The sequence below is a fragment of the Natator depressus genome, chromosome 17 (assembly GCF_965152275.1).
Source record: "Natator depressus isolate rNatDep1 chromosome 17, rNatDep2.hap1, whole genome shotgun sequence".
In the NCBI taxonomy this organism is placed as follows: domain Eukaryota; kingdom Metazoa; phylum Chordata; order Testudines; family Cheloniidae; genus Natator; species Natator depressus.
In genome coordinates, this window is record NC_134250.1 from 8517142 (window position 1) to 8542301 (window position 25160).

The following is a 25160-nucleotide window of genomic DNA, read 5'->3' on the forward strand; positions in this document are numbered from 1 at the left end:
GATCAAATCAAAGCCTAACAATTCCCTGTCCTCAGAGGTCCAAACTGGGCAGATTACTCCAAAGCAGGCTGCTGAAAGACTGTTAAATGTTGCACATTATGGGTATGTCTCCCCCTTTGCAGGGAAAAAACCTGTCTTCTTGCTGTCATTGCAAAGAGAATCTGTTTCAGCTCCTACACTGGAGGAGTATAATGTGTTTGCGAAGCCTGTTATTACTTATCCCCTTAACTACTTAATGTGTCAGAGGGTAGCCGTATCCTAGTCTGCACCAGACGAATTTACGTTTGCAGACATCTGTGTAAGCAGCTTCGTACGTCTCAGATGCTATAATTAAAATGGCTCTTGTGTTCTCCCACCCTTTAAACGTTGGGATGTGATGATCTGTCTTTCATTCCCTTTTAATTGCTGAAGGAGTCAGGATTGGAGGGAGTAGAGAGAATTTTTTTTAAAGCATTAAATGAGGCGTACGTGTGACTTGCACTTCTCCTTCCTATTGGGAAGCAGTGTAGTTTAATGGTTAGAGCATGGGACTGGAATTCAGTGCTGGGCTGTGTTTCTGACTTCCTATGTGACCTTGATGACATACCATTTCACCTCTCTCTATCTGTAAAATGCAGATAACATCTACCTCTAAAGGAGGCTAAATTAATGTTTGCAGAAAATGTTTTGAAATCCTACAGTGCCATAAGTGCAAAGCACTATTACATTATTATAAAGAACACAGGAGAACATGATGGTTAAATACATATTAATGAAAGCTCAGAGCTGCTGGGTCATTGATTCAGGGCCTTAGATGCAAAGATAAGCAGGCTGCATGTTCCTTTTATAGCTGGAGAAGAGTGCATTATGTTACTGATGGAACAGACTCCCCTGTGACTTATTTAGGAAATTCCTGTCCGTAAAATTTCACGTTTCGCATGGGAAGCCACAGACAAGTCTCAAAGCTGCTGACTGAGTCAAATAGCCTGTCTTCACTAGAGAAATAAGTAGCGTTTAACATAGAGTTGTATACCACAGTGGATATCTAACGTGTTTTAAAGACTTTACAAATGATCATGCCAAAAACACCTAGAGGAGGAGAGAAAAATGTATTCCTTGGTTGGGAAGTTATTGAATGTTGCTGAGCTGTGCCAGAAATAGTATATTGGGGTTGGGTGGGGCGTAAGGAGAGAATTTCCCTGGCTTTCCTGCTAAAAATAAATCCCAACATCTCATAAGAAGAGCAGTTGTAATAAATTGAAAGATATTGGCGATGGGCCTGATCCAAAACACGTTCAAGTCAACAAGGCTCTTTCCATTGACGTTGTATCAGCTCTTAGAGTATGCCAGTGTAGCAGTAAGGGTCTGATCCTGGAAGTGCCCTCAGTTCCTACAGAGAAAAGATAAACTACTTTGGGTTACCAGTGTAACTCGCAAAGCTTGTGGATGATATATAATGCACCACAGAACATAGAAAGTCTATGTGTACCTGGATAAGGCTGATGAAATGGATGTTGTCCCAGTAACTAACCCATTACATTTGTAAATAGCACAGTTGCTGTTGGAACATATTTGCGGAGATAACTTACAAATATAATATGGCAGTACAAGAGGGAAAAAGGCTGGCCTCATTTCGCTGAGTTTAAGCGATTCCATCTGTTGTCTGAGCTGCAGCGGATGCTTGGGACTGGAATGTTCTTATTTGCCCTTAAAGCCAAGACTTTTCCCTGTGTTTGGAGGCCTGTAAACAATTGGTCACACCTCTGTTACAGCTGTTCCCTTGCTTCATCTAGGCTACTACACTCTGTCCCCACGAGCTGAGTGACTGTTTTTCCAGGGTGAAATTACCATCTTAGCAAACCAGACAAGATCATTAACTGCTTACGTATGGCATTCTGGACATCTGAAATCTTGATTTTGGAGAATGAGGTCATTCATGTATGCACAACTTGGAGGCTTTAAGCATTGTGTTGGCCTCTTCCTTTCTTCACACAAATTTCCAGTTCACCAAGAGGTAACTTCTGAGGCCCTTCTGATAGTTAATCACATTTACCCTCGTCTGGAGCAAGCATATGAAATATTGGCTCTGTCCTTTTTTGTTCTTTATGGAATTGTAATTTATCCTTAAATGGACAACTGGAAGTTCCAGGGTCAGCCTCCTCCTTCAAATGTAGTCAGGTGTTGAAGATCTAATCCTAGGAGGTATTAACTGTCCTCATCTCCCACAGATAAAGATCAGCTATGTAGAGTCAACGTAACTCTCACACACTGGATAAGTTCACAACTCTGAAGTGTAATTACACAACTCAAATAACAACGTGTATGTGGAGAACATGTGCCTTCAAACCAAGGAAGTTTTATCTGTCCTCCATTTAGTGTTGGTAAGGGCTTCTTTATGGTTCAGTCAGTCTCACTCTTGGCTCCATTTCAGAATGCTGTGGGTTTGAGTCCTGCACCAGGACTCTACAATCCAATATTCGCTCTGCAAGACATTAGTAGGAGAGAGCCCTTTGCTGTTCCATCTGCTGTGCTTTGAGGTTCCTTCTGCTTTCCTCTGGTGAGGGTTCACCAGGTAAAAATGAAAGATCCTTTCTCCCCGTTTCACAGGAGCGCAGAATAGGGCGCTAGATCCATAAATCAGTAAAATAGATATCACCAATGTGATCTTCGCCTATGTCCCTGCCCCCTGTTCTTAGTAAAATGGGTTGGGTGTGTGAGCATAATGGCTGTCACACTGGCGTGGCTCTCTTAAACATGGGCTGCTCTGCCAATAATGCCTATTGCAAAGCCTTGCAAAGCTTGTTTTCAGGAGCCCAGTGCTACTTTTCCCTCACGTACCCAGCGGGGCCTGAGCAAGTGCTTGGAATGATGTCTCGCCCTGCTTCGTGACGGCTCTTCCCTTACAAAACCTTGAAACAGGATGCACCCACATACTGGGTAAAACTGAGGGAACGAATCATGTTCTCCTTCAAGTGAAAGGAAAGGAGGTGGTGCATGGGGAGGTTGAGGGAGTTGAAATGTACTGCTTACTTCCCTTTGAGAAATACCATTGCTTTGCTTTTGTTTCCATGAGGTCTCTCACCTTGTTCATCTTCCTGATTTATCACAAACTCCTCCATCCTCCCAGATCCATAATCGATGTATCAGAATTTTGAAACCAAAACATGAGAGGAAGGAGGCTGATTTTGAAAATTCTGACCTGTATCTAAGTTTCCTTCAGAAGTGGGGTGTGTTTGCCAACAGCTTCAAGCTGTTAGGAAATCCATTCAAGACAACTAAAATATCGGCTGTGTGGAAGGCCAAACAGCGGCCTAGAGATGAGTGCTTTTCAATGGCCAATCAGGACCAAAGATGATGTCTTGAAAGGCCCCATATGAATGGCAAAAACAGCCACATCTGTATGTGGACTGAGAAAAATGGTCGCAGTTCAGCTGTGTTAGAATGATACATCTGCTGATGCATGGGCCTTTAGCCTGGTTATTATGAAACAGTGAAGATCTAGCCTATTTCTGTGTCAACACTAGGCATTCTTTCTAAAAACATCCAACTGTTCTTGGGCTCTTCCCTCTTCCATCTCAGTAGTGAAGAGTCTGCAGTCAGAAAGTAACTGTCAATGTTATTGAAAATGCACAAAGTGGGAGAATCCAGCTCATTCTCCTTTAGCTATGTTGGCTCTTCAGGACTAACAGGAGTAAAGAATAGCTCCAATCATGGACCATTGTGGTAGGTCCTGTACAAACGGACTTTGTCAATGAAGCTAGCAGAGACGACTCCCAGACACCTCCTCTGTAGCGTAAAAAGGGACCTTGGCTGTGTAAACCTTTTACTAATTGTTGTTTAGAATATCCTGTTTGGCCAGCCTAGCAGCCTGGGTTTCTTTTGCCAGATGTGAAACATGCTGCATAGCACTGGCAGACACAGAGATCTGGGCTTACCAAATCTGCTGAGAGCAGGGGGGAAAAAATGGAAACCCAAACATATTTGTCGAATATGCTTTTATTAATCTCAGATGAAGATAAAGGTATTCCTCCCCTCCCCCCGCCCCTGGGATTTCTTGGTAAACTCTACCTTTTCAGTTTAACAAATTATCTCCAACTCGGTTGTGTTTTTGCCAACATCTCTGTGGAGTGCCAGTTGTTACTGCCAACACACTGTGTCCCCTCTCTAAGGAAGAATGTGACTGGAGACTGAGAGAACCAGTAAATATGGCCTCTGTGAATCAGGACCAGAGACTAGAATCCGGACTTCTGTGTTCCATTTACAGCTGTGTCTTCCTGTGTGACACCCCGCAAACTGCTTAACTTCTCTGAGCTGTGGTTCACCGATTTGTAAAATGGTTATTAAAATACTTCAGAGGGTTGTTGGAATCTTCAAATTATGTTGATCTTCAAATTATGGGGACATTGCTGCTGACATTGGAATGAGATTGAAAGGGAAATGGAGATGTTAGGCCAACCAAATGGACAGGGACACATGGGTAGTCTGATTTTTATCTCTCAGTTGTAGGTTTGGTACATGACCCTCGTCATCCTGGGACAGTACTGAAGCAATGCCTTATCCTGGTGCTTGGGGGTGCAGTGCTTCTTTTTCCTATGAGAATTAAGACCACAGTCTTAACCACTTCTCGTCATTTGAAGATGCTACAGTTCTTTCCCTGGAGGGTATGGGAATTAGTCACAGTGGCCAGCCAATTCCAGCTGGTGTGATTGCATTCTGCTTGCCATAAAACTCTGTAGGAGTCTGGTCCAAAGCCCATTGTAGGACTCCCTTTGATTTCAGTGGTTTTGGTTCAGGCCATAGAGTTTCAACACAATGCAGAATTCTTTGTTCTAACATCAACATCTGCCACTTTTCACTATGGACATGGCTGTATTTCATCAAAGAGAGCAATTCTTACACATAGGAGCTGTATTTTGTAAACATGTGTTGTGTGCCTTTGGGATGGAAAGAGAGGTATAAATGTAAGATTTGATTGCTGATAATTGTGTCACAATGCTTAATTTGTATGGCTGCCAAACGAGCAGGTATCTCAGCAGTTGCCCAATGGAAAGACAGGTACCAATAACTAGTGGTTCTGCTTTACCTTAACGAGCAGAATTGAACTGAATGTTGTTAGTTATTAGATTTAAATTTGTAAGAGTGCCAGCACTTAGGAATGCGATTGCACGTATGATCAGCATCTGCTAACGTTAGGAGTAGGGGAGAGACGGAAGTGTTCATGGTGAACTTGCACAAGGTTACAATATTGTGTTTTTCACACCTTGTAAACCATTTTAAAACAGTACCTGCCAAGCCAGGCTTTTGGGCCCATCTGTATAATTATTATTATCCGGTAATAGTCCTGAGAAGAAAACATGGCAACCATTTAAATCTTAATGAATTCAAACAGGCAGCCACACGCCAATTTATTCTTGTGCAACAGAAGTCGCCTAAGATCAGTTTATCATGAGATAATATTTTGGAGATCAACCAGCTACGTTGCTATAGTTCAACGTGTGAAACTGAGCTCTCCTCATCTTGTCCAATGGTATCAAAAGGTGACACTGAAGGCTGCTTGAGCCGGATTGTTGCTGCTATATTCTCCCTCTGATTACACATACACAACACAACTCCAAGCCTGGGCTTGGATGAAATAAGTCAGCCCTTTTTTTACAGTGCAAAAGCAATTATTGTGTGTGTGTCTGTTACTTTTTTCTTTTTTAAGGCTCAGTTTAATTTCATCAGCAGAACATAAAACACCTGGAGATTTAAAAAAATACTTTTTCTTCCTGCTGATATTGGTGGATTTGCCTCACAGCGTGTACTGTTGTTAAAATTAATTTTACAGGCAAATGTAAAGACTAAGGGATGTCTTGCAAATATCTGTAGGTGTTATATAGAGATAGAAGAAGCTTATATCTGATAGGAATGAACTCACACAACCTGAAAAAGCCCCAACTGGTACAGAAACTCAGCAGCCTGTTTTTAGCACTACAGGCCTCCAGAAACATATCGCCTTGGCACTCAGCTCGCTGCACTGGTTCTCCATTCAATGCAGAATTCAAATTAAAATCTCTGTTTTGGTATGGTACAGCCCTTTCTGGCACTGGGTCTAGCAGTATCAGAGAACTCCCGTCCATCCATGACCTGCCATGACAGCTGCATTCCCCTAGAACAGTGAAGTTGCCCTACCAAAAGAGGGAGACTTAGAAATTCTGGAGCAAGAACTTTCAGAGCAGCTGGACCTAGACTGTGAACTCGCTCCCACAAGAGATAAGAACAGGCACAGAATGAAGCACTCATAGAATTAAATGCAAAACTTATTTGTATTTCTTTGACTTTAGTAACTTCTACTCCCACATGTATATTATATACACACTGGTATACGTAGAGGGGTGTGTGTGTATATACATTATGATAAATGATGATGATGTTAGTTCTGTTTTTAAATACTATCTATCTGAAGGTCCCCCATTACCATAGTATCTAAGTACCTCACAATCCTTAATGTGGTCATCCTCGCAGCACCCTTGTGCGGCCTGGACGTGCTTAGAAGACATTTGGATAATCCAGCAACAGAGCCACTTAAATATCCAGATGAAGGATTAAAACTGTAGTGCTTTGTGAGCTAGATGCAAGCACACGCTCTTTGACACAAGCAGAACCTCATGCCTCCCAAGCAGCCTGTCAGTCTATCAGGCAGATCTGTGTTTGGGCATTTTCTAGAATAACTTCTTTACACCCCTCCCCCCCCACCCCCCAGATTTTCACATGAAAGTTCTTATACAAGAGAAAATTATTATTATTTATTATTGCAGCTAGAACTCCTGTGGGTATTATGCAGTTGGTTTGATTGTAGAATAACAGCATTAGAAAATGATTGTGTTGACTTTGTGCTTGGTTTGAATATGCAGCTATTAAAAGAGAGAGTTTCTTTCCTGTGTTGTGATATAACAATAACTTACTTCCGGGTTCCACGTCAATACCAGTTCCATGCAGGAAGGCAGTAGCAACATCTTGTCAACCTGTGGTAGTGAATTTGGTCTCACAACAGCAAGAAGGGCAAACAAAATGTGCTGGGTTGTGTCATGATCCTTAGCCCTATTCCTGAACCAGAGATCATGCATTGTCTGCTTGCTAGAACAATTTGCCTGTTGGGTTTTAAAACCAATGAAGTGCTCAGGAAAGGATAGTAGGTTTTATCTTGTTAATACAGAGAGATGCTATCCTCTCTCCCTTGCTCCCAGAGTATTAAAATGACCCCCTAGAACAAAGTGCATGAAAATGTTTGAAAGATCTAACCCTACTGTGATCTCACCGTTTGAACAGCACTTGCAATATAAATCTTGGGGATCATAATATTGCGTTGTGCTATATGACAACAAGCTTGAGAATGGAGGGCACTCTCCATTTTCATGGTAATGAACCATTCTCTTCCAAGGGGTGTCAAAAACAATTGAATTAGCTATGAGATTTTACTCAAACCATCTGCCAGTCCCCTTCCCTTTCCTTGGGTGGAATGAAGTGGTGTGACAAATAAATGGACCTGTTTGGAAGGAATTGTGATTTTCTGTATTCCTTTGATCAATGTGATACTTTGATCAATGTGATATCACTCCGCAGGCTTTCTGTACAGTGAGGGCTCGGGCTAGAAGGAGCTGGTGTGGTTGTGACCTGTCGTGTGTAGCTTTGGGTATCTAGTAGTGCCAACCCCAAGCATTCAGAAAATCATGAGATGGGCTTAAGTCATGAGGGTTTTAAAAATAAATAAATGTGGATTCTATTTTGTTTGCCTTCTTTATTTATTGAGGCTGTGAGGATCATGCTTTCAAACTGCGCTCTGCAGCCAGGAGGGAGAGAAACTGACACAGTTTAATCTTTCCGGTTTTAAATTGGCTCCAGGAACTGGAGCTACAAGAAGAATGCCAAGTTAGAGACTAGCAAGGTACAGGAGAAGCAAAAGGCGGCAGGTGTCTATTTTGGCATTTTACTGAAAGCTTTATCTTCTGGAGTCATGTGATATTATGTGAGGTGATAAATAATGGGATAATCCTTTCCTGAGAGCAAGGGGCAAATGGAAAACAGTCAGGCTCTGAGCAGTCTTGGATGGAAGCAGAGACTGAACTCAGAGGGGTGTATGTGTACACATACACTGAGCACTATATGCTCCCCTCCTGTAATCTATATAATAGGATTCCAGGATTGCCACTCTGTGTGTCATTCTAGAATGTCTGCTGAGTCAGTATGAAGCAATAGAAATAGCTACAAGCATGGCTGAGCACTCTTTTTGTTCAGAATATCACCAGGTTCAGTCATCACTGGGATTCACAGTCAGTTACCCAGTTTTTAAGTTCTAAGCTGTTTTGACTTTATGAATTACACCCATGTGATATACAGCTACAATAAGGCATGTATCTTTGTCAGGCCAAAAGTCCTAGACCATTATGATAACAGAGGTAACTCAGCTAATCACCATCCTTACTTACTCCACACCTATCTTGCATACAACAATTTCAATGCTTATATGAAGGAGGCTGCACAAAGGGTGGATTTCTTGGCCCAACCGCCACCCCGTGCTAGTCTTCATTAAGGTCCAGGACTCTGCTATTTATGTTACCTGGTCTAAATGCAAACATAACTTAGATTTGACAGTTCCCATGGAGAGGGTGGATGCTGACGAGCATTCTGCCCTCTGGGAGGCTCGCTGCCCATCCCTTCCCGAAGTCCCCAAAGGCATACACACTGATGTCCAGGGACTTGCGCTTGGTCTGCTGTACCTGGGTGAATGTTGCCCTTAATGTATAGTTTAGGAACATGAGGTCTGACTCTGATCTCACTGAGATCAGTGTAAATCGGGATTAACTCCCCTGAAGTCAATGTGTACGTGAAAGGAAAAATTGGCTTAAGAAGCAAGTGAAGCATTTAAAGGTTACTTGGCTTTTGAGGCAATATTGGTATTTCTAGCTTGGGAAGAAACAGGTTAGTATTAAATAGGGGGGAGGCTCCTTTGGGTCCTCCTCCCCTGCTGTCTGGGGTGTGGGGCAGGAGAGTGGGGACCTTATATGCTCCTCCTTGGGCAACATTGGCTGGTTTAGTGTGGTGTGGTGTGGTTTTTTTGGCTTTGTTTTGCTGGCAGACTAGTGTGCAGAGGCTTCCATCCCCTCAGGAGCTCGGCACGTCCCCTTCATGGTAGGACACAAAGTTTGAAGTGCATCCACCTACTCAACCAAAAGTGGGTGGGGTGAGGGCTCACGGGGTGGGACGTTAGGAGAAGTTTGTTGAGAGCAAGCTAACGTGGAGGCTTTTGAAGCTTGGGGCTATTGTCTGTTGCCTTTGCCCCCTCCACTTTGATGTGACTGTTCTCTTCCTCGTGCTCTGTGTTGCTGCTCCAGTGTTTAGAGCAGAAGACTTGGAGTCAGGGCCCTTGTCTCTGCCACTGACTCACCATGTGGCCATGGGCAAGTTGCTTAACCTCTCTTAGCCTCAGTTTCCCCACCTATGAATGGCTGTAGGAACACGTACCTCATGAGAAGAAAAGGAGTACTTGTGGCACCTTAGAGACTAACCAATTTATTTGAGCATAAGCTTTCGTGAGCTACAGCTCACTTCATCGGATGCATACTGTGGAAAATACAGAAGATGTTTTTATACACACAGACCATGAAAAAATGGGTGTTTATCATTACAAAAGGTTTTCTCTCCCCCCACCCCACTCGCTGTTAACTGATAGCACTCTGAGATAGCTGGATGAAATACATTATGGAACTACAAATTAGTATTGTTGGGCTAAATTCATCCCTGGAATAAACCCATTGATTCCAGCGGTAAACTCTATCCCATTAAGTCTAATCAGGGTCCATTCATAGTACCCTACTTCCCCAGTTTGATGAAACCTTATGGAAAAACCCTCACAGGTTTATTTTCTCTCCTGATCCAAGGGCATTTCCATGGGTTTGTTTTGCTATATTAAGTGCCATTTTGAGGGAAGAGATGTTTTTTCCAATGTTTCACAGCTTTCTCTCGTACCATTCTGTCCAGGTATTCAACCCTGTTGTGCTGTGAACATGAGCTGAGCTGTGTCCCGCCCCCTTAGCGCATGTGCATGCCATTTCTTCTCAAATGCGTTTGGTATGTTTCATCTCCCTCTCCTCTGAGTGCCCTCTGCCTTTTCTGCCTGGCAGACTCAAAAGCCTGCTCGACTGGAGGCTGAGAGATGGTGAAAATGAGCTGTCTCACTTCCCCGCCACTTCAGATGGCCTGCAGGGCCATCACAGATGCTTTCGCTCTGCGTTACTGAAGCTCTCATTTGTCAGCACATAGTGGCACTTAGAGTCGGATGCAAACAGCCCCAGGAGAATTGTTTGTTCTTTGGCGAGCTTGAAAAACTGGTTCCCCAGCACTTTTAGACAATCCCATAATTGAGTATAATTTGCCATTAGATTAATATCTCTCTGCTGTTCACTAATGAGTCTGGTATATAGCTATCCCCCAACTGCAGCTTCTCTGTGATGCTCAGGCTCTGGAGGGTTCATAGGTAATGTATAATTTGTCCTCACTGTTCCCTGAGTCAGCTGAACAGGCTGGATAAAGTGACCTCTAGGCCAGGTTCTTTACTGCCAAGTAGGGCATATCTGTGGGAGGAAGGGAGTGTAGGAGGCAGTGCTGTCTAATGATTAGCACTGGGGTATCTGGGAGCCAAGACTCCTGGGTTCCACTGCTATCTTTGTCACTGACTGTTTTAGTGATGTAGCCCCTGTGAGCCTTGCTTTCTCTGCCTGTAAAATAGGGATATAATTAAAGTTTGTAAAGAATTTTTGAGGTCCTCAAATGACTGCACAATAGGTAGATAAGTGTTACAATCCTGACATTACAAATGGGGAGCCTGAGGCATAGAGAAGCTAAGGCTGAGGTTTATTAGTGGGATTAATTTTAATGGGATTTGGGTGTCCAAATCCCCTAACGTGAATTTTAAAATTTCAGCCCAGATGACTTGTCCATGGTGAGACAGTGGAACAGAACTCGGGAGTTCTGACTTTCAGTACCTAGCTCTAGCTACTAGACCAAATAATATCACACCATATGATTTCCTGCATCACAGACTGAAGCATTGAGTACCTAAAAATGTCCACTTTCTGCTTCTGAATGTTTCCATTGAAGCTGTAAAAATCTATACTGCTTATTGCACGTTGTTTTCCAGCTGTTCAGCGAGCGTGTTTTTTCTTTTATTCGTTCCATTATTTTACATGAGAAAGCAGTTAGACAGGCTGATAATGGACAAGAGCACTCATCTTTACTGTTTGGAAAATCAGCATAACCTTTGCCTTTCTCTAACCTCCTGGCATCTACCCAGTGCTTCATTGACTTTACAAAAATAATTATCAGTAGTGCAGTAATTCTAACAGTCTCTGATTCCTGTCATCCAGTCTAGCTGGTTTGTGTTCAATATTTCCAAGTATTCCTTTACTGTACTTGCTCCTTAACAAGAAATATAAAGAAGACTGTCAACAAACAAGTGCTGTAAAGAAGTGTCAACAAACAGAATATGAGGAAATACCCCAAAATAACTATTGATAAAGGTAAAGATCTCATCTACCTCATAGAGGGTTTATTATGAGCTTAAATGAATCCATGTCTGTAAAGTGGTTTGAAATTCTCTGATAACAGGTACTGTTGAAGTGCATGGGCTAATAAAGATAGATATTTTAATGTATTTACAGTAAATCAACCATGATTATCATCACTGCAAATTGTGTTCCTTTACATATGTAAACTTAGGAGCACATGAGGGAAAAGGCACAGATCTGTGATCAAAATGTATCATCTCTGCTCTGTCTAATACTTCTCTTCAAAGGCATACTGACAGACTGAAACAGACTTCACAGCAAACTTTTTCCAAACTATAGTGTATTGTGTCATCCATGGTTCTGGAAATAGCTGAACACCGCAATCCCTTAGTGTTGTTTAAACCAAGACATGCTGTGGAGCCTTGTTGACGTATAGCATATTGTGCACATACCTAATTTTTAAAATTTTCTGACCAGAAGCTTTCAATTATTCAGTCTGTTACTGCACTTAGACACGCTATGCACTATAATTTAGATGAATTGTCCCAGTCTTCCCTATCATGTTGACTAACAGCTACCTTGGAAAGGAATCACTGATATTAGAACAAGCTGACATGGGGCCTGATTTTGAGTAGTGCTGAGCACCCAACTGAAATCAGTGGACTCTTTGGGCACTTGGAATATTGGGTCTGTGTTCTTCACATATAAAGCAACATACTAGGATGCTTTCAGGCCCCTCCCAGAGGGTGAAATTCACCCCTGTGCAGAGGGCCAGTGCAAGGGTTATGCACAAATTAAACCATCAAAAAAGGGTGCATGGGCTTTTGAGCTAGGTCTATGACCATGGTAGATTTCACCCACACATGGAAAGGGAAGACCCATCTAAAGTAAAATTAAACTGTAAGCACCTCTGAGTAGGGACCTCTGGCACAATGTAAATAATTTATCTGAGCACGATAGTATTAGGCATGCAGCAGTTCTTAGATTCTAGGTCCAGAAAGGACCATTGTTGTTGTCTAGGCTGACCTCTTGTATAGCACAGGCCATGGAAGTTCCCCCAAATAATTCCCCCCGCAATATAATACAGGTTAGATGGGTAGCGAGTAGGGTTTGTTTTGTCCTACCTCTACTTACTAAATGACCTTCCACAGTTGCATCAGGCATAACATCTTTTAAACAAGGCTAAACCTCATAACTTATTGTTTTTTTTTTAAAGGCTACTAAATTAGATGGCCCTATATGACAAAGACAGATAATATCAACTGGCTTTGTTTAAGATACATTATTTAAAGTAAAGAGTTTATCACTGGGCCCCTTTTTACAGAAACAAGCTCAAAAAGAAAATTTTTAAAAAATTCAGAAAAGGTGCTTCACTTTAAGCATATGCCACAGTATCATTGACTGCATTGGAACTTAAACATGTGCTTAAGCTCCCATGCTGAACAGGAATGCTTTCCGAAGCTGGGGGCTAAATACTGAAGTGAATGGGAGTTGTGTCCTAGTAAGGAATGTGTAAATCCTGAGGTCTCAGTCCTACAAGTTGTTCCATGTGGGCAGACTGTGACCACAAATGTTGGGATCAGAGATTTAGTAAGGACATGGGATTTGGCCCAGTGTATGAAGACACTTATATGGCAAGCAATTTACTATATTCTCAGCAGTGGCTACTGTGGTCTGAATGTACCTTCAAGTGACATATTCATATGCATTTTGCCATGGAGTATAAGGCAAGCTGTCGATTTCCCTTGTTGTCCAAAGAGCAGACTAACACCCAATCAATGGAGGTCGCTTGCTCTTTCTTTGTGTGGTTCTAGGTGCTTAAAATTCTACTTGTCTTCTAGGATGAATTCCATTGACAACCACTGAGTTCTAGTAAGCAAGCAACCAAAAAAGACACCCTTTTTTATAGAATGTTTGGAATATTGAGGTTCTAAGACTAAATTTTTGTCTTTACAAAGCTGTTCTTTATACTAAGCTGCCATGTTTTTGAATAAGCTTTCGTGAGCTACAGCTCACTTCATCGAAAGCTCACGAAACCTTATGCTCAAATAAATTTGTTAGTCTCTAAGGTGCCACAAGTACTCCTTTTCTTTTTGCGAATACAGACTAACACGGCTGCTACTCTGAAACATGTTTTTGAATGGCCTTCTTTGTGTCTCATGGGGTGATCAGAATAGTACACAAGATCCCCTGCAGAATTCCCACAGTTTGACCACAAATGTCACTAGGGTCATCGCTAGATTCCTGTTGTTCCCTGGTCAGAGGTTAGTAATCAATTCATGAAGAAGAGACTTCTGCCAATTCAGTTTTTTTCTGAGGTGGGTTTAAAGAGACTCTGTTATTACTTTTTCCCTTCTTTCACCAGCATCAGGAAAGCATAATGACGATGTGTTGGTTTATAATGTGAATTGACATGATACCATCAGCCTAGCAAGTGGGAGCACCAATGAGATATTTTGTTGTTCTTTGACTTGAGAGATCAAAGTATTTGTAGCGCTCTGTGTAGTTACTACATCATAGCTGATATCCTGGCTCGCCACTGCTTTTATTTCTCTTTAGTATTCATTACTTTTGAAAACATCTGTAATACGTATTTTTATCTAATCAGCACATTAGGTTTTCTGGACTGCACTCAATCTCCCTTAGCGACTGTCTTGGTAGTTTAAAATAAAATGTAAGTGTGAAGGGGGGCCAGGGGCCAGAATGTAACACTGAAAATGTATGTTTCCTCACTGGTTACCACGGTTTCTCTGACAAAGGAATTCCACTCTCTTGCAATTATGCACCATGGTACTTTGCTGTTTTCTGGAGTCAGATAATCAGATGGTGAAGCAGGACAGGCCTCTTAGTAACTGCTACATGTTCAACAGGTTGACAACCAAACATGTAGGCGTGGGTTCCGTTGACAGTTACCTGACTTAATACCTTTGAACGAACAAGGGGAAAGAAATATGATTTAGTGGCTAATGCAAGGAAATGGAAGACCTAAGGGCTGGGTTTCATTCCTGGCTCTGCTGAAGATCACACAGCAAGTCTATATCAAGTCCCTTAAACTTTTTGCCTCAGTTTCCCCATATGCAAAATACTTGAGATGTAATGCTTGTCAGTTGTCAAGCCCTTTTCAGTTTTTGGGTAGAAGTTGCAAAGTATAGGCTAAGCCCTCTAAGATGCTGAGTGGCTCTTAACTCTCAATGAAATTGACATCAGGATCTCTCTGTTCTCTGCCATGAAGCCTAGAAAAAAACTTGACAACAGTTAAGCTGCTAGTGTATCATGCTGACAATATTGTTGCATTGTTTCCCTCTCAGACTATTTGTATGAATCTGTTGTCTCTTGTACTATTTACATTGTTTAGTGTTTGGGGCAGAGACTGTCTTTTTGTTCTGTGTTTGTAGAGTACCTAGCACAGTGGGGTCCTGGTCCATTATTAATAAATAGGCAGTCAGAATTTTAGGCCCCAGTTCTGCAATTTGATCAGTGTGGGAGCAGGGATGCTCCTACATGGTTCTAGTTGCAGGATCTCGACCTTGGTTTGGAAAGGCAACAAATTAGTTTAGGTTGGATTTAGGGCAACAGTCTGAGGAGAGATTAACCATAAAAAAATAAAATCTAAACAGGGACCTTCCTTCTCAAAGAACTAGTGGAAAAGTGTCCTATATATACAGCAGAAACCAGCAACAAAACCAAAATGCTCTCGTTTTCGTAGTGTAGGTGGAAGATTAATTGATAAATCTGATGGAATGTGAGAAATGAAAAAATCCCAGTGTGGTAAATTCAAAAAGCAGGAGGAATTCCAGCAGAGGAATACATTTGTGAAATGTCACAGTTAACATATGTCTGGCTTTACCATTTGCCCAGTAATAAGTGCTTTCCCATGTAGAAAAGTTTGTTTGCAGTAAGCACATCTCTCTTCAAAGACCTGTGCAGGATACAGCTCATATTGCTCAAGACTAGGTGCTTTGGTGTGAGACTCAGTAAACACTGGCTGACCTATCAGACACTGGGTGAGGACATGGTTTGTACTGCTTCCTGCACTGATGACTGGAACAACTTTACAACAAAACAGCCTTCTTACTGTCCCTGCATGAACCCTGATTTTCAGAGCCCTGCTGTTAACCTGCTATATTGGGCCAGAACTCAGGGAAAGTTTGTTGGGGGTAGTTTAGGGAGGGCAGGTTGGTTGGGAGCAGAACTTGATTGAGTAGTAATGTGATACAGGAAGTTCTACTGATTCCTCATGAGTCATATTGGCACCTCCCTGTCCTTTCATATTATGTTTGGAGAGAGGCAAGGGACCCGGAGCTGGGAGATCTGGGTTCTGTTTCCAGCGTTGTCATTGGGCAAGTCCTTTTCCCCTCGGTATGCTTCCGCTTCCCCATTTGTACAATGGGAATGAGGTATACAATAATTTATTTTATTAGTTACTATGTAACATGTTGGATGGATTGATGGCAATTCTGTTTACAGTGACCTGAGGCTACCAGCATATAAAGTTACTGCCCGCTTCCCCACCCACCTTGTCCCTACACACTGACTGCCAGCTGGGTGGGAACCCACAACTCCCTACAACAACCAACCTTGGAGAGATAGAAGTATCGCATTTGTCAATGGATGCCAAAGAGAGCAAGCCCCCCACTATCCTGAATCCTGTGTTGGAAAATGTGTCCTGAATCCTGTGTTGGAAAATATGTCGTTCCCCCCCAGTATGGATTATGTCACACAACTCCAGGGCTAGATGTCAAGGCCAGGCCGGGGGCGGCCAACATGACTGGTCAGTTATCAAGCTGTGATAAGGAGACATGTCATGGAGTCAGGGTCGAGCCAAGTGAGGGTATTAGGAAGTCGGGGTCAGGCACTGAGTTGCAGGCAGGAGACGTGCAATGGAATTGGGGTTGAGCCAGGTCAGGATACCAGGAAGTCAGGGTCAGGCACCAGGTTACAGACAGGAAGCAAGTAGTGGAGCTGGGGACAAACTGGGGTCAGGAGCCAGAGTCTAAGGTTCATGGTAATGCAAGGTCTGGAGCAGAAGCGGGTAGTCTTCATAGTTGCTCAGACAGCTCCCTATAATGATTTCCTGGCTTATATACCGTCATGGGTCAATCAGTGGGCTGCAAAGCGGCTGCCAAGGCTCCACTAGGTGGAACTTCCTGCAGTATTTAGCTTTACAGGGTCACCCAGCAGAAACCCAGCATGAGCTCCAAATGGCAATGTGTAAGTGTTGGTGGCCCAGAATCATGATGATCTCAGGTTCTAGTCCCACAGGTGCTTACACTAGAGCAGCGGTTCTCAAACTTTAGCAATGTGAGGACCCCCATTTTGATTTAAAATTTTTTGGGGACCTCCAAGCCCCTCCACTCAGCCCTAGGCACCACCTCCACTCCAGCCATTTCCCCAAGTCTTCTCCCCACCTCTTCCTGCTCCCCGCTCCCTCCATACACACTCCCTCTGTCACTTGCTCTCCCCCACCTTCACTCACTTTCACTAGGCTGGGGCAGGGGGTTGGGATGCAGGTTGGGGTGCAGGGTGCAGGCTCTGGGAGGGAATTTGGGTGTGGGAGGGGGTATGGGCTCTGGCTGGGGAGGGCTTACCTCGAGCAGCTCCCGAAAGCAACTGGCATATCTCTCTGGCAGCAGCTCCTAGGCGAGGGGGCCAAGGGATCTCCACGTGCTGCCACTGCCTGCAAGCACTGCCCCCGCAGCTTGCATTGGCCGGAAACTGCAGCCAGTGGGAGCTGCAGAGTTGGCACTCAGGGTGGGGACAGCCCGCTGAGACCCCCTGCACCAGGGGCCACAGGGATGTGCCGGCTGCTTCCAGGAGCGGCACAGGACCCTCTGTGTGGCTGGACTTTTAGTGCCTAAAATCTCCCGGTTTGGCTTCAGTAGCCTCTGGGAGATAGAGGTGGGAGGAGTTGATCGAGGGAGAGGGAGGAGTTGATCAGTGGGGCCCGTGGACCCCTTGGAGTACCTCGGGCACCCCCAGGCGTCCACAGACCCCAGTTTGAGAAACGCTGCATTAGAGCCTTCCTTATGCTGCATGTTCTAATGTCCTGTCTATGCTGCAAACATAGCTGAATTGAAGGAACCATTTACCGCGTGGTGGTTAATGGTGCAGGGCTGTGCATATTTGCGGATACAGTTTAAACATGGTTCAATCCAATCTGCGTTGCAGTACAAAACCATATGTAATTGTACCAGAGGACAACCATGCAACAGTGCCCCCCCTTCCCGCCCCAAACATGGCTGCTGTTGTAGTGTAGATGTGTTCTCATTTGGAACCATGTTTACATTGAGTTTATGCGTGGCTCTGTAATGCAGTTAAGAGATAGTGGAGATGGGGTACAGAGTGTATGATTGTGCTAGGATTAGGCATTCATCTGAGGACGGGGTGGATGCACCCTTATAAACAAAGATCCCATTTTTTCATTGAGGAGGGAGGATAATCTTATGGCTGAGGCACTGGACTGGGCCTCCCAAAAGGGTTAAATTCTGTGCTCTGCCACAGACATCTTAGGTGATTTTGGGCCCGTCATTTAGTCTCTGTGCCTCCTGTTCCTTAACTGTAAAATGGGAACAGTGCTGTTCCTGACTCCCACTCCCTCTTTGTCTTGTTCATTTAGGTCAGTGGTTCTTAACCTATTTACCACTGTGGGCTGCATATGCAGCTTTCTATGTGTTATGTGGGCCGCATCCACGCAACATATATACTACCCGTATGGCCCTGAGGATGTCTCGTGGGCCACAGCTGTTTGCTGATTGGTCCGCAAGCCGCCTGCAGCCCGCAGGTTGAGAATCACTGATTTAGATTGTGAACTCTTTGGAGCAGGGACAGCCTCTCAGTATGTGTCTATACAATGCCTAGCACAATGAGGCCCTATAGTTACTACTGTAATACAAATAATTAGGGTAATAAAATGATTTTAAAAATTGACTGCGATTAATTACAATATTAAAAAAATTAGGTCACAGTTTTAATTGCACTGTTAAACAATAATAGAATATGAATGTATAGTAAGTATTTTTGGATGTTTTTCTACCTTTTCAAAATATATTGATTTCAATTACAATGCAGAATACAAAATAAGACAGGAAAAAAAGGGGGACATGGGTGCACCCCAGAATACTTACTAAACAGAGTGCTCCCATGAGGCATCAGTGACAGAACAGGGCATTGTTTTGAAAAGAGACTTCAGACAGAGGTGCAAAATTAAGTGCATCCGTCTAATGTTTCTGTTGGGCTTAGTACAGTTCCCTTGAGGGATCTCTACTGCATTGTCATTGTTCTTTGCTTGGATACTGGGCTACTCTGTGCAGCCTATTAAATTGCTTAGAATAACTCAAGGTGTAAAAGCCTGCAGCTTTATTGCTAACATGAATTGGTTAGTATAAGGAACATAACTTTCATGCATAATACATATACATGATAATCAAACAGTTATGCGTGGGTGACTTAAGAGGTTATTGCTCTGCCTAATGGTTTTGAATCTGATTACATGACGTTGCTAAGGTCCTTCTGACATTTTTATTTTAAAATAATTTGATTTGGGTTCTTTTGTCATTAAATATAATTTCTGGAACAGTTGTATTGAACTCTCCACGTGCCAATTAAGAAAAAGCCCTTGAAAATGTACATTATGGACCAAAATTGTCCTTGGTGTAAGTCTATTAATCAGTGGAGTTAATCTAGAGATGAATTTGGCCCTGTGTCTCCAAATGAGAGGCAGGAGCTATATAATCTGTTTATGGTAGGGCTGTCAAGCAATTAGAATATTAATTGCAATTAATCGCACAATTAATCATGCTATTAAACAATAATAGAATACTATTTATATACATATTTTTGGAGGTTTTCCACATTTTCAAATATATTGGTTCAGTTACAACACAGAATACAAAGTGTACATTGCTCACTTTGTTTATTTTTATTGTAAATATTTGCACTGTAAAAATAAAATAAATAGTATTTTTCAATTCACTTAATACAAGTACTGTAGTGTAATTACTTTATCATGAAAGTTGAACTTACAAATGTAAAATTATGTAAAAAAACACTGCATTCAAAAATAAAACAATGTAAAACTTTAGAGCCTACAAGTCCACTCAGTCCTACTTCTTGTTCAGCCAATCGCTCGGACAAACAAGTTTTGTTTACATTTGCAGGAGATAATGCTGCCCACTTCTTGTTTACAATGTAACCTGAAAGTGAGAACAGGCATTCACATGGCACTGTTGTAGCCAGCATTGCAAAATATTTACGTGCCAAATGTGCTAAAGATTCATATGTCCCGTCATGCTTCAACCACCATTCCAGAGGACATGCGTCCATGCTGATGACGGGTTCTGCTCGATAACAATCCAAAGCAGTGCAGGCCAACGCACATTCATTTTCATCATCTGAGTCAGATGCCACCAGCAGAAGGTTGATTTTCTTTTTTGGTGGTTTGGGTTCTTTAGTTTCTGCATTGGAGTGTTGCTCTTTTAAGACTTCCGAAAGCATGCTCCAGACCTTGTCCCGATCAGATTTTGGGTTGAATGCTGTACCTTCTTTGCGTTTTGTCAAATTTGCAGTGAAAGTGTTCTTAAAATGAACAACATGCAGGGTCATCATCTGAGACTGCTATAACATGAAATGTATGGCAGAATGCAGGTAAAACACAGAGCAGGAGACATACAATTCTCCCCCAAGGAGTTCAGTCACAAATTTAATTAATGCATTATTTTTTTAACAAGCGTCATCAGCATGGAAGCATGTCCTTTGGAATGGTGGCCAAAGCATGAAGGGGCATATGAATGTTTAGCATATCTGGCATGTTAATACCTTGCAATGCCGGCTACAAAAGTGCCATGCGAACGTCTGTTCTCACTTTCAGGTGATGCTATAAATAAGCGGGCAGCTTTATCTCCCGTAAATGTAAACAAATGTGTTTCTCTTAGTGAATGGCTGCACAAGAAGTAGGACAGAATGGACTTGTAGGTGCTGAAGTTTTAAATTGTTTTGTTTTTGAGTGCAGTTATGTAACAGCAACAAAAATCTATGTTTGTAAGTTGCACTTTCACGATAAAGAGATTGCACTGCGGTACTTGTAGGAGGTGAATTGAAAAATACTGTTTATTTTGTTTATCATTTTTATAGTGCAAATAAAAATAATATAAAGTGAGTACTGTACACTTTGTATTCTGCGTTGTAATGGAAATCAATATATTTGAAAATGTAGAAAAACATCCAAAATATTTAATAAATTTCAATTGGTATTCTATTGTTTATTAGTGTGATTAAAACTGCGATTAATCGTGATTAATTTTTTTAAGTTAATCACTTGAGTTAACTGCGATTAATTGACAGTCCTAGTTTATGTTTTAAAGTGAATTTCAATCTTGAATTTGGTGACTTTTCCCTATGTTTGATTTGCCATATTTGCAAGGTGTTTATCTGCTGTTTCGAAATTGTCGAAGTTGGTTTTACTTACTTTCTCTGTTTAGAGAGACACTTAATTATCTATAAATAATAACACTGCAATTGGAGATTTTGAATGGTTTTATTTAGATTGTAACTCTTTGGGGTAGAAAATGCCGTTATTGTTTGTTCAGATGGTAAGCTCTTTGGGGCAGAGGCCATCTTTTTGTTCTGTGTTTGTAGCACATCAGAATCCTGAGTCCATGACTGATTGGGGTTTCTGTGTGCTACTATAATATGAATGATTGGCTGCACAGTTGTTTTTTTTTCTGGACACATTCTCTTGGAAGTTATCGCATTCCTTTGATTAGGGAATCCAGTAGTTCCTTTTTTTTTTTTTTTTTAAAGCATACTAACCTCCTCCTTAGAGCTGTTATTCTCATGAATTTCTAAAGTATCAAGGAGGGATTTATTAAAGAGGAATTTATAACCGTGCCAGAAGATAGATATGATGACTTGGAAAGGGGAGTAAAGCAATGTGTTACCAAACTGTGGTGACGCCAGTTCCTTTTGCGGTTCTTGTTCTGAATGAGAACACTGAACTGCTCTTTCTCAGTAGCAAATCCAAGTGACTGTGTTTTATACAAATGTTTGACAGTTTTAAAATCTCCCTCTGAAGCTCCCTCTGCAGATAATTGTGCTCATTTCCATAAGTGCCATATAAACATGTCTGCTTAGTTGCTGTGAAATGTTAATAAATATTTGAAAATACAGTGTTGTGCTGTTTAGGGAGAGTGTGTGGCTTAGTGGTTAGAACGGCACTGGAAGCCAGGACTTGACAGACACAAAAACACAATTGTGGTCCGCCTAGTCAGCCTGTCCGGGTTCCTTCCCCACTCTGAACTTTAGGGTACAGATGTGGGGACCCACATGAAAGACCCCCTAAACTTATTCTTACCAGCTTAGGTTAAAAATTTCTCCAAGGTACAAACTTTGCCTTGTCCTTGAACAGTATGCTGCCACCACCAAGCGTTTTAAACAAAGAACAGGGAAAGAGACCACTTGGAGAAGTCTTTCCCCAAAATATCCCCCCAAGCCCTACACCCCCTTTCCTGGGGAGGCTTGAGAATAATATCCTAACCAATTGGTTACAATATCATCAAAGACCCAAACCCCTGGATTTTGGAACAATAGAAAAATCAGTCAGGTTCTTAAAAAGAAGGATTTTATTAAAAATAAAAGAAAGGTAAAAATCATCTCTGTAAAATCAGGATGGAAAATACTTTACAGGGTATTCAGATTCAAAACACAGAGGATCCCCCTCTGGGCAAAACCTTAAAGTTACAGAAAACAGGAATAAATCTCCCTCTTAGCACGGAAAATTCACATAAAACAAAAGATAAACTAATCCGCCTTGCGTGGCTTACCTATACTGGTTGCAATATTGGAGACTTGGATTAGGATGGGTTGGAGAAGGTGGATTTCTGTCGGGCCTTTCTCAGTCCCAAGAGAGAACAACCACGTAAACAAAGAGCACAAACAAAAGCCTCCTCCCCCCCCAAGATTTGAAAGTATCTTGTCCCCTTATTGGTCCTTTGGGTCAGGTGCCAGCCAGATTAGCTGAGCTTCTTAACTGTTTACAGGTAACAGGATGTTGCCTCTGGCCAGGAGGGATTTTATAGCACTGTATACAGAAAGGTGGTTACCCTTCCCTTTATATTTATGACACAGCCTAGGAGGTAAAAGTATATTTCTCTGTCTACTGATGCCCATTACTGTGGTATCTGTGTACCAGTTGTATTTCTTTGGCTGGAGAGATGCGTCCAAAGTTTTGACAGACCCAGGCCCCATTTCCAGCTTTGTTTCACTCCTGCTTGGTACTTGAGATAAGTCTCATTATTATCTGTACTTAATGTGGCTAAGGTAGAATATAGTATTAGTGCATCAACTATGAGAAAGAGACCGAGAGACTTTTTCCATTGGACCATATGAACTGGAACCATAAATTCACTGAATATTAAATCTCACCAAATGAGGGTAAATCCATCCTCATCATCGTATCCACTCATTATACTCCACACCTGAACATAGCCATTATATGAACAACATACCCCCATATCTCAGTGTCTGTACTTTGACCCGTTAACCTTTTACCCCCAGTCGGGGATATTGCAGATTATGTATTCCTTATGCCATCTGATTCTAAACCGAATTTTGCACCCCTTGATAATCTGTACCTTATTCCCTGATAACCAGAAACTTCTGCTCTTAAACTCTGTACCATTTTTTTTATTTTAACATCATCTTAATAAAATTATTAAATTAGTTTAATATATGCAGCGTCCTCTTCTATCCTGGGAACTGTCTCCTGCCTTAGACCTTGTGACAGGCTAATAGGTAATTAACAGCTAATAGGTACAAACAGTCTTTAGCAACTGTGACACTGTTTGTTAAGCCCCATGGCCTTGCTATTGGTCAAGCAGAATAAACATACATAGTGTAAATGACCTATGTGTTCTGTGAATGGAGCTGGTCAGAACTAAAGGGTGTTTGTTTTGTTTTGTTTTTTTTAAATTGTGTTGTTTCCCGGTAGAGGGTTGGAAATGCACCCATTTTCACTATTTTTTTCCTCCTTCCCACCCCCCACTTATTTTTTTAAAATCAAAATTTTGATCAGAAACATTCTTGACCTTTTTTTGAAATGTTTCATTTACTGAAAACCAGGTGCTTCACACATTCTCTTTCTCTCAATGATTTCAAGATAATTTTTGACAAAGTTCCAGAAATATTTAGAGGGAAGTCCACATCTTTCCACGAAACCCCCTTTCTTTCTATTAAAAAAAAGTTCTGATCTGTTTTCCCCACAGTTCTGTTCCAAGCGTGTTTTGTTTCTTGTTCCCAGGTTACATTATGCTCCAGTGTCTCAGGAGGCTGTCGTGTTGCTGAAGACCTGTCCTGCACAGGACTCCAGTGGAGAACTGCTTGGAACCAGGCCCCTCCATGTTGGCACAGCAATCCCTGCTCTTCTGTTGAGGCATCCTGGATGTCTCCCCTTTGTGTGCTGGATTACTGGGCAGTAGTGCTAAAGGATGGCTATATAGCTTCTTGACCACAAAGCCGACAGGTGGCGCCCTCCCCTCCCACCTCTTCCTCACCTAGGATTTATAGTGTCTCTCTCTCTCTCTCTCTTTTTTTTTTTTAATTTCTACAGCAGGTTTTAAAAGATTAAACATTTTTCAAAAACAGCTCTCAAAAATGACAAGCCTGTTCCGGCGGAGCAGCAGCAATGGCAGCTCAAGGAACAGCTCTTCCACCCAGGAACTCAACAACAGCCGGCCCACCAGGCAGGTGCGACGGCTGGAGTTCAACCAGGCCATGGAGGATTTCAAGACTATGTTCCCCAATATGGATTATGACATTATTGAATGTGTTTTGAGGGCTAACAATGGAGCTGTGGACGCCACCATTGACCAGCTCTTACAGATGAATTTAGACGGCAGTGGTTATGATGACAGCTCGGACTCAGATGACAGTATTCCCCCAGAGGTAACGTTCATTACCCCCGCATCTTGCATGGGTTGGGGGCTTTGTTCACTGGCATCCAGGAAAAGGATCGGAGTTCTTGTCTATAGACAGGGACTATGTGGTTGGACTCCTGGGTTCTGTTATCAGCGTTTCTTGTGTGACCTGAGATAAGTGATTTAGCCTCATTGTACTTCAGTTTCCCCACCTGTATAGTGATTATAATACTGTCCCACTTTACAGTGCGGTTTTATTTACCAGCGTTTTAAAGCACCATGACATCCTCAGATGAAAGACACTGTATTAGGCTCCAATTCAGCAAAGCATTTGAGCACACACTTAACTTTTAAGCATGTGAGTAGTCCCACTGAAATCATGTGCCTGAGTGCAAATACATTGACTTCACACACTTAAACTTCCAGTAGAGTATGAATACAATGAAGTCAATAAGACTACTCGCATGCTTGACAATTATGTACATGTTCATGGAGCACTGCACTTCATTCTTTGAGGTGCATTCTCTCTCTCTCTCTAATATATATATTTAGGAAGTGTCTGCTCATTCAAGAAATGTACATGTGTATATTATAATGGTATAATATCCAGACAGTGTATTAATTAAAGGAATCTCTTTTCTTATGTCATATTTTACCTTCAGTGTATTCTGAAGTTTTAGGTTGTCCCTCAAGAGCTAGGTGGATTGGTAGTGGAATATAAACATTCTTT

The 25160-nt window shown here is 42.1% G+C and overlaps 1 protein-coding gene across 3 annotated transcripts in view; it reads left to right on the forward strand.

Moving 5' to 3' along the window:
* CUEDC1 (CUE domain containing 1) overlaps positions 1-25160 on the forward strand; it is an 87521-nt gene that overhangs the window by 21126 nt on the left and 41235 nt on the right. For 2 of the 3 annotated variants that reach the window (XM_074974985.1, XM_074974983.1), the window contains exon 2: positions 23815-24458. In XM_074974985.1, the coding sequence (XP_074831086.1) occupies positions 24168-24458 (291 nt within the window). In that variant the 5' untranslated portion in view covers positions 23815-24167. The remainder of the gene's footprint in view (positions 1-23814; positions 24459-25160) is intronic. The other variant, XM_074974984.1, reaches the window with a different exon arrangement.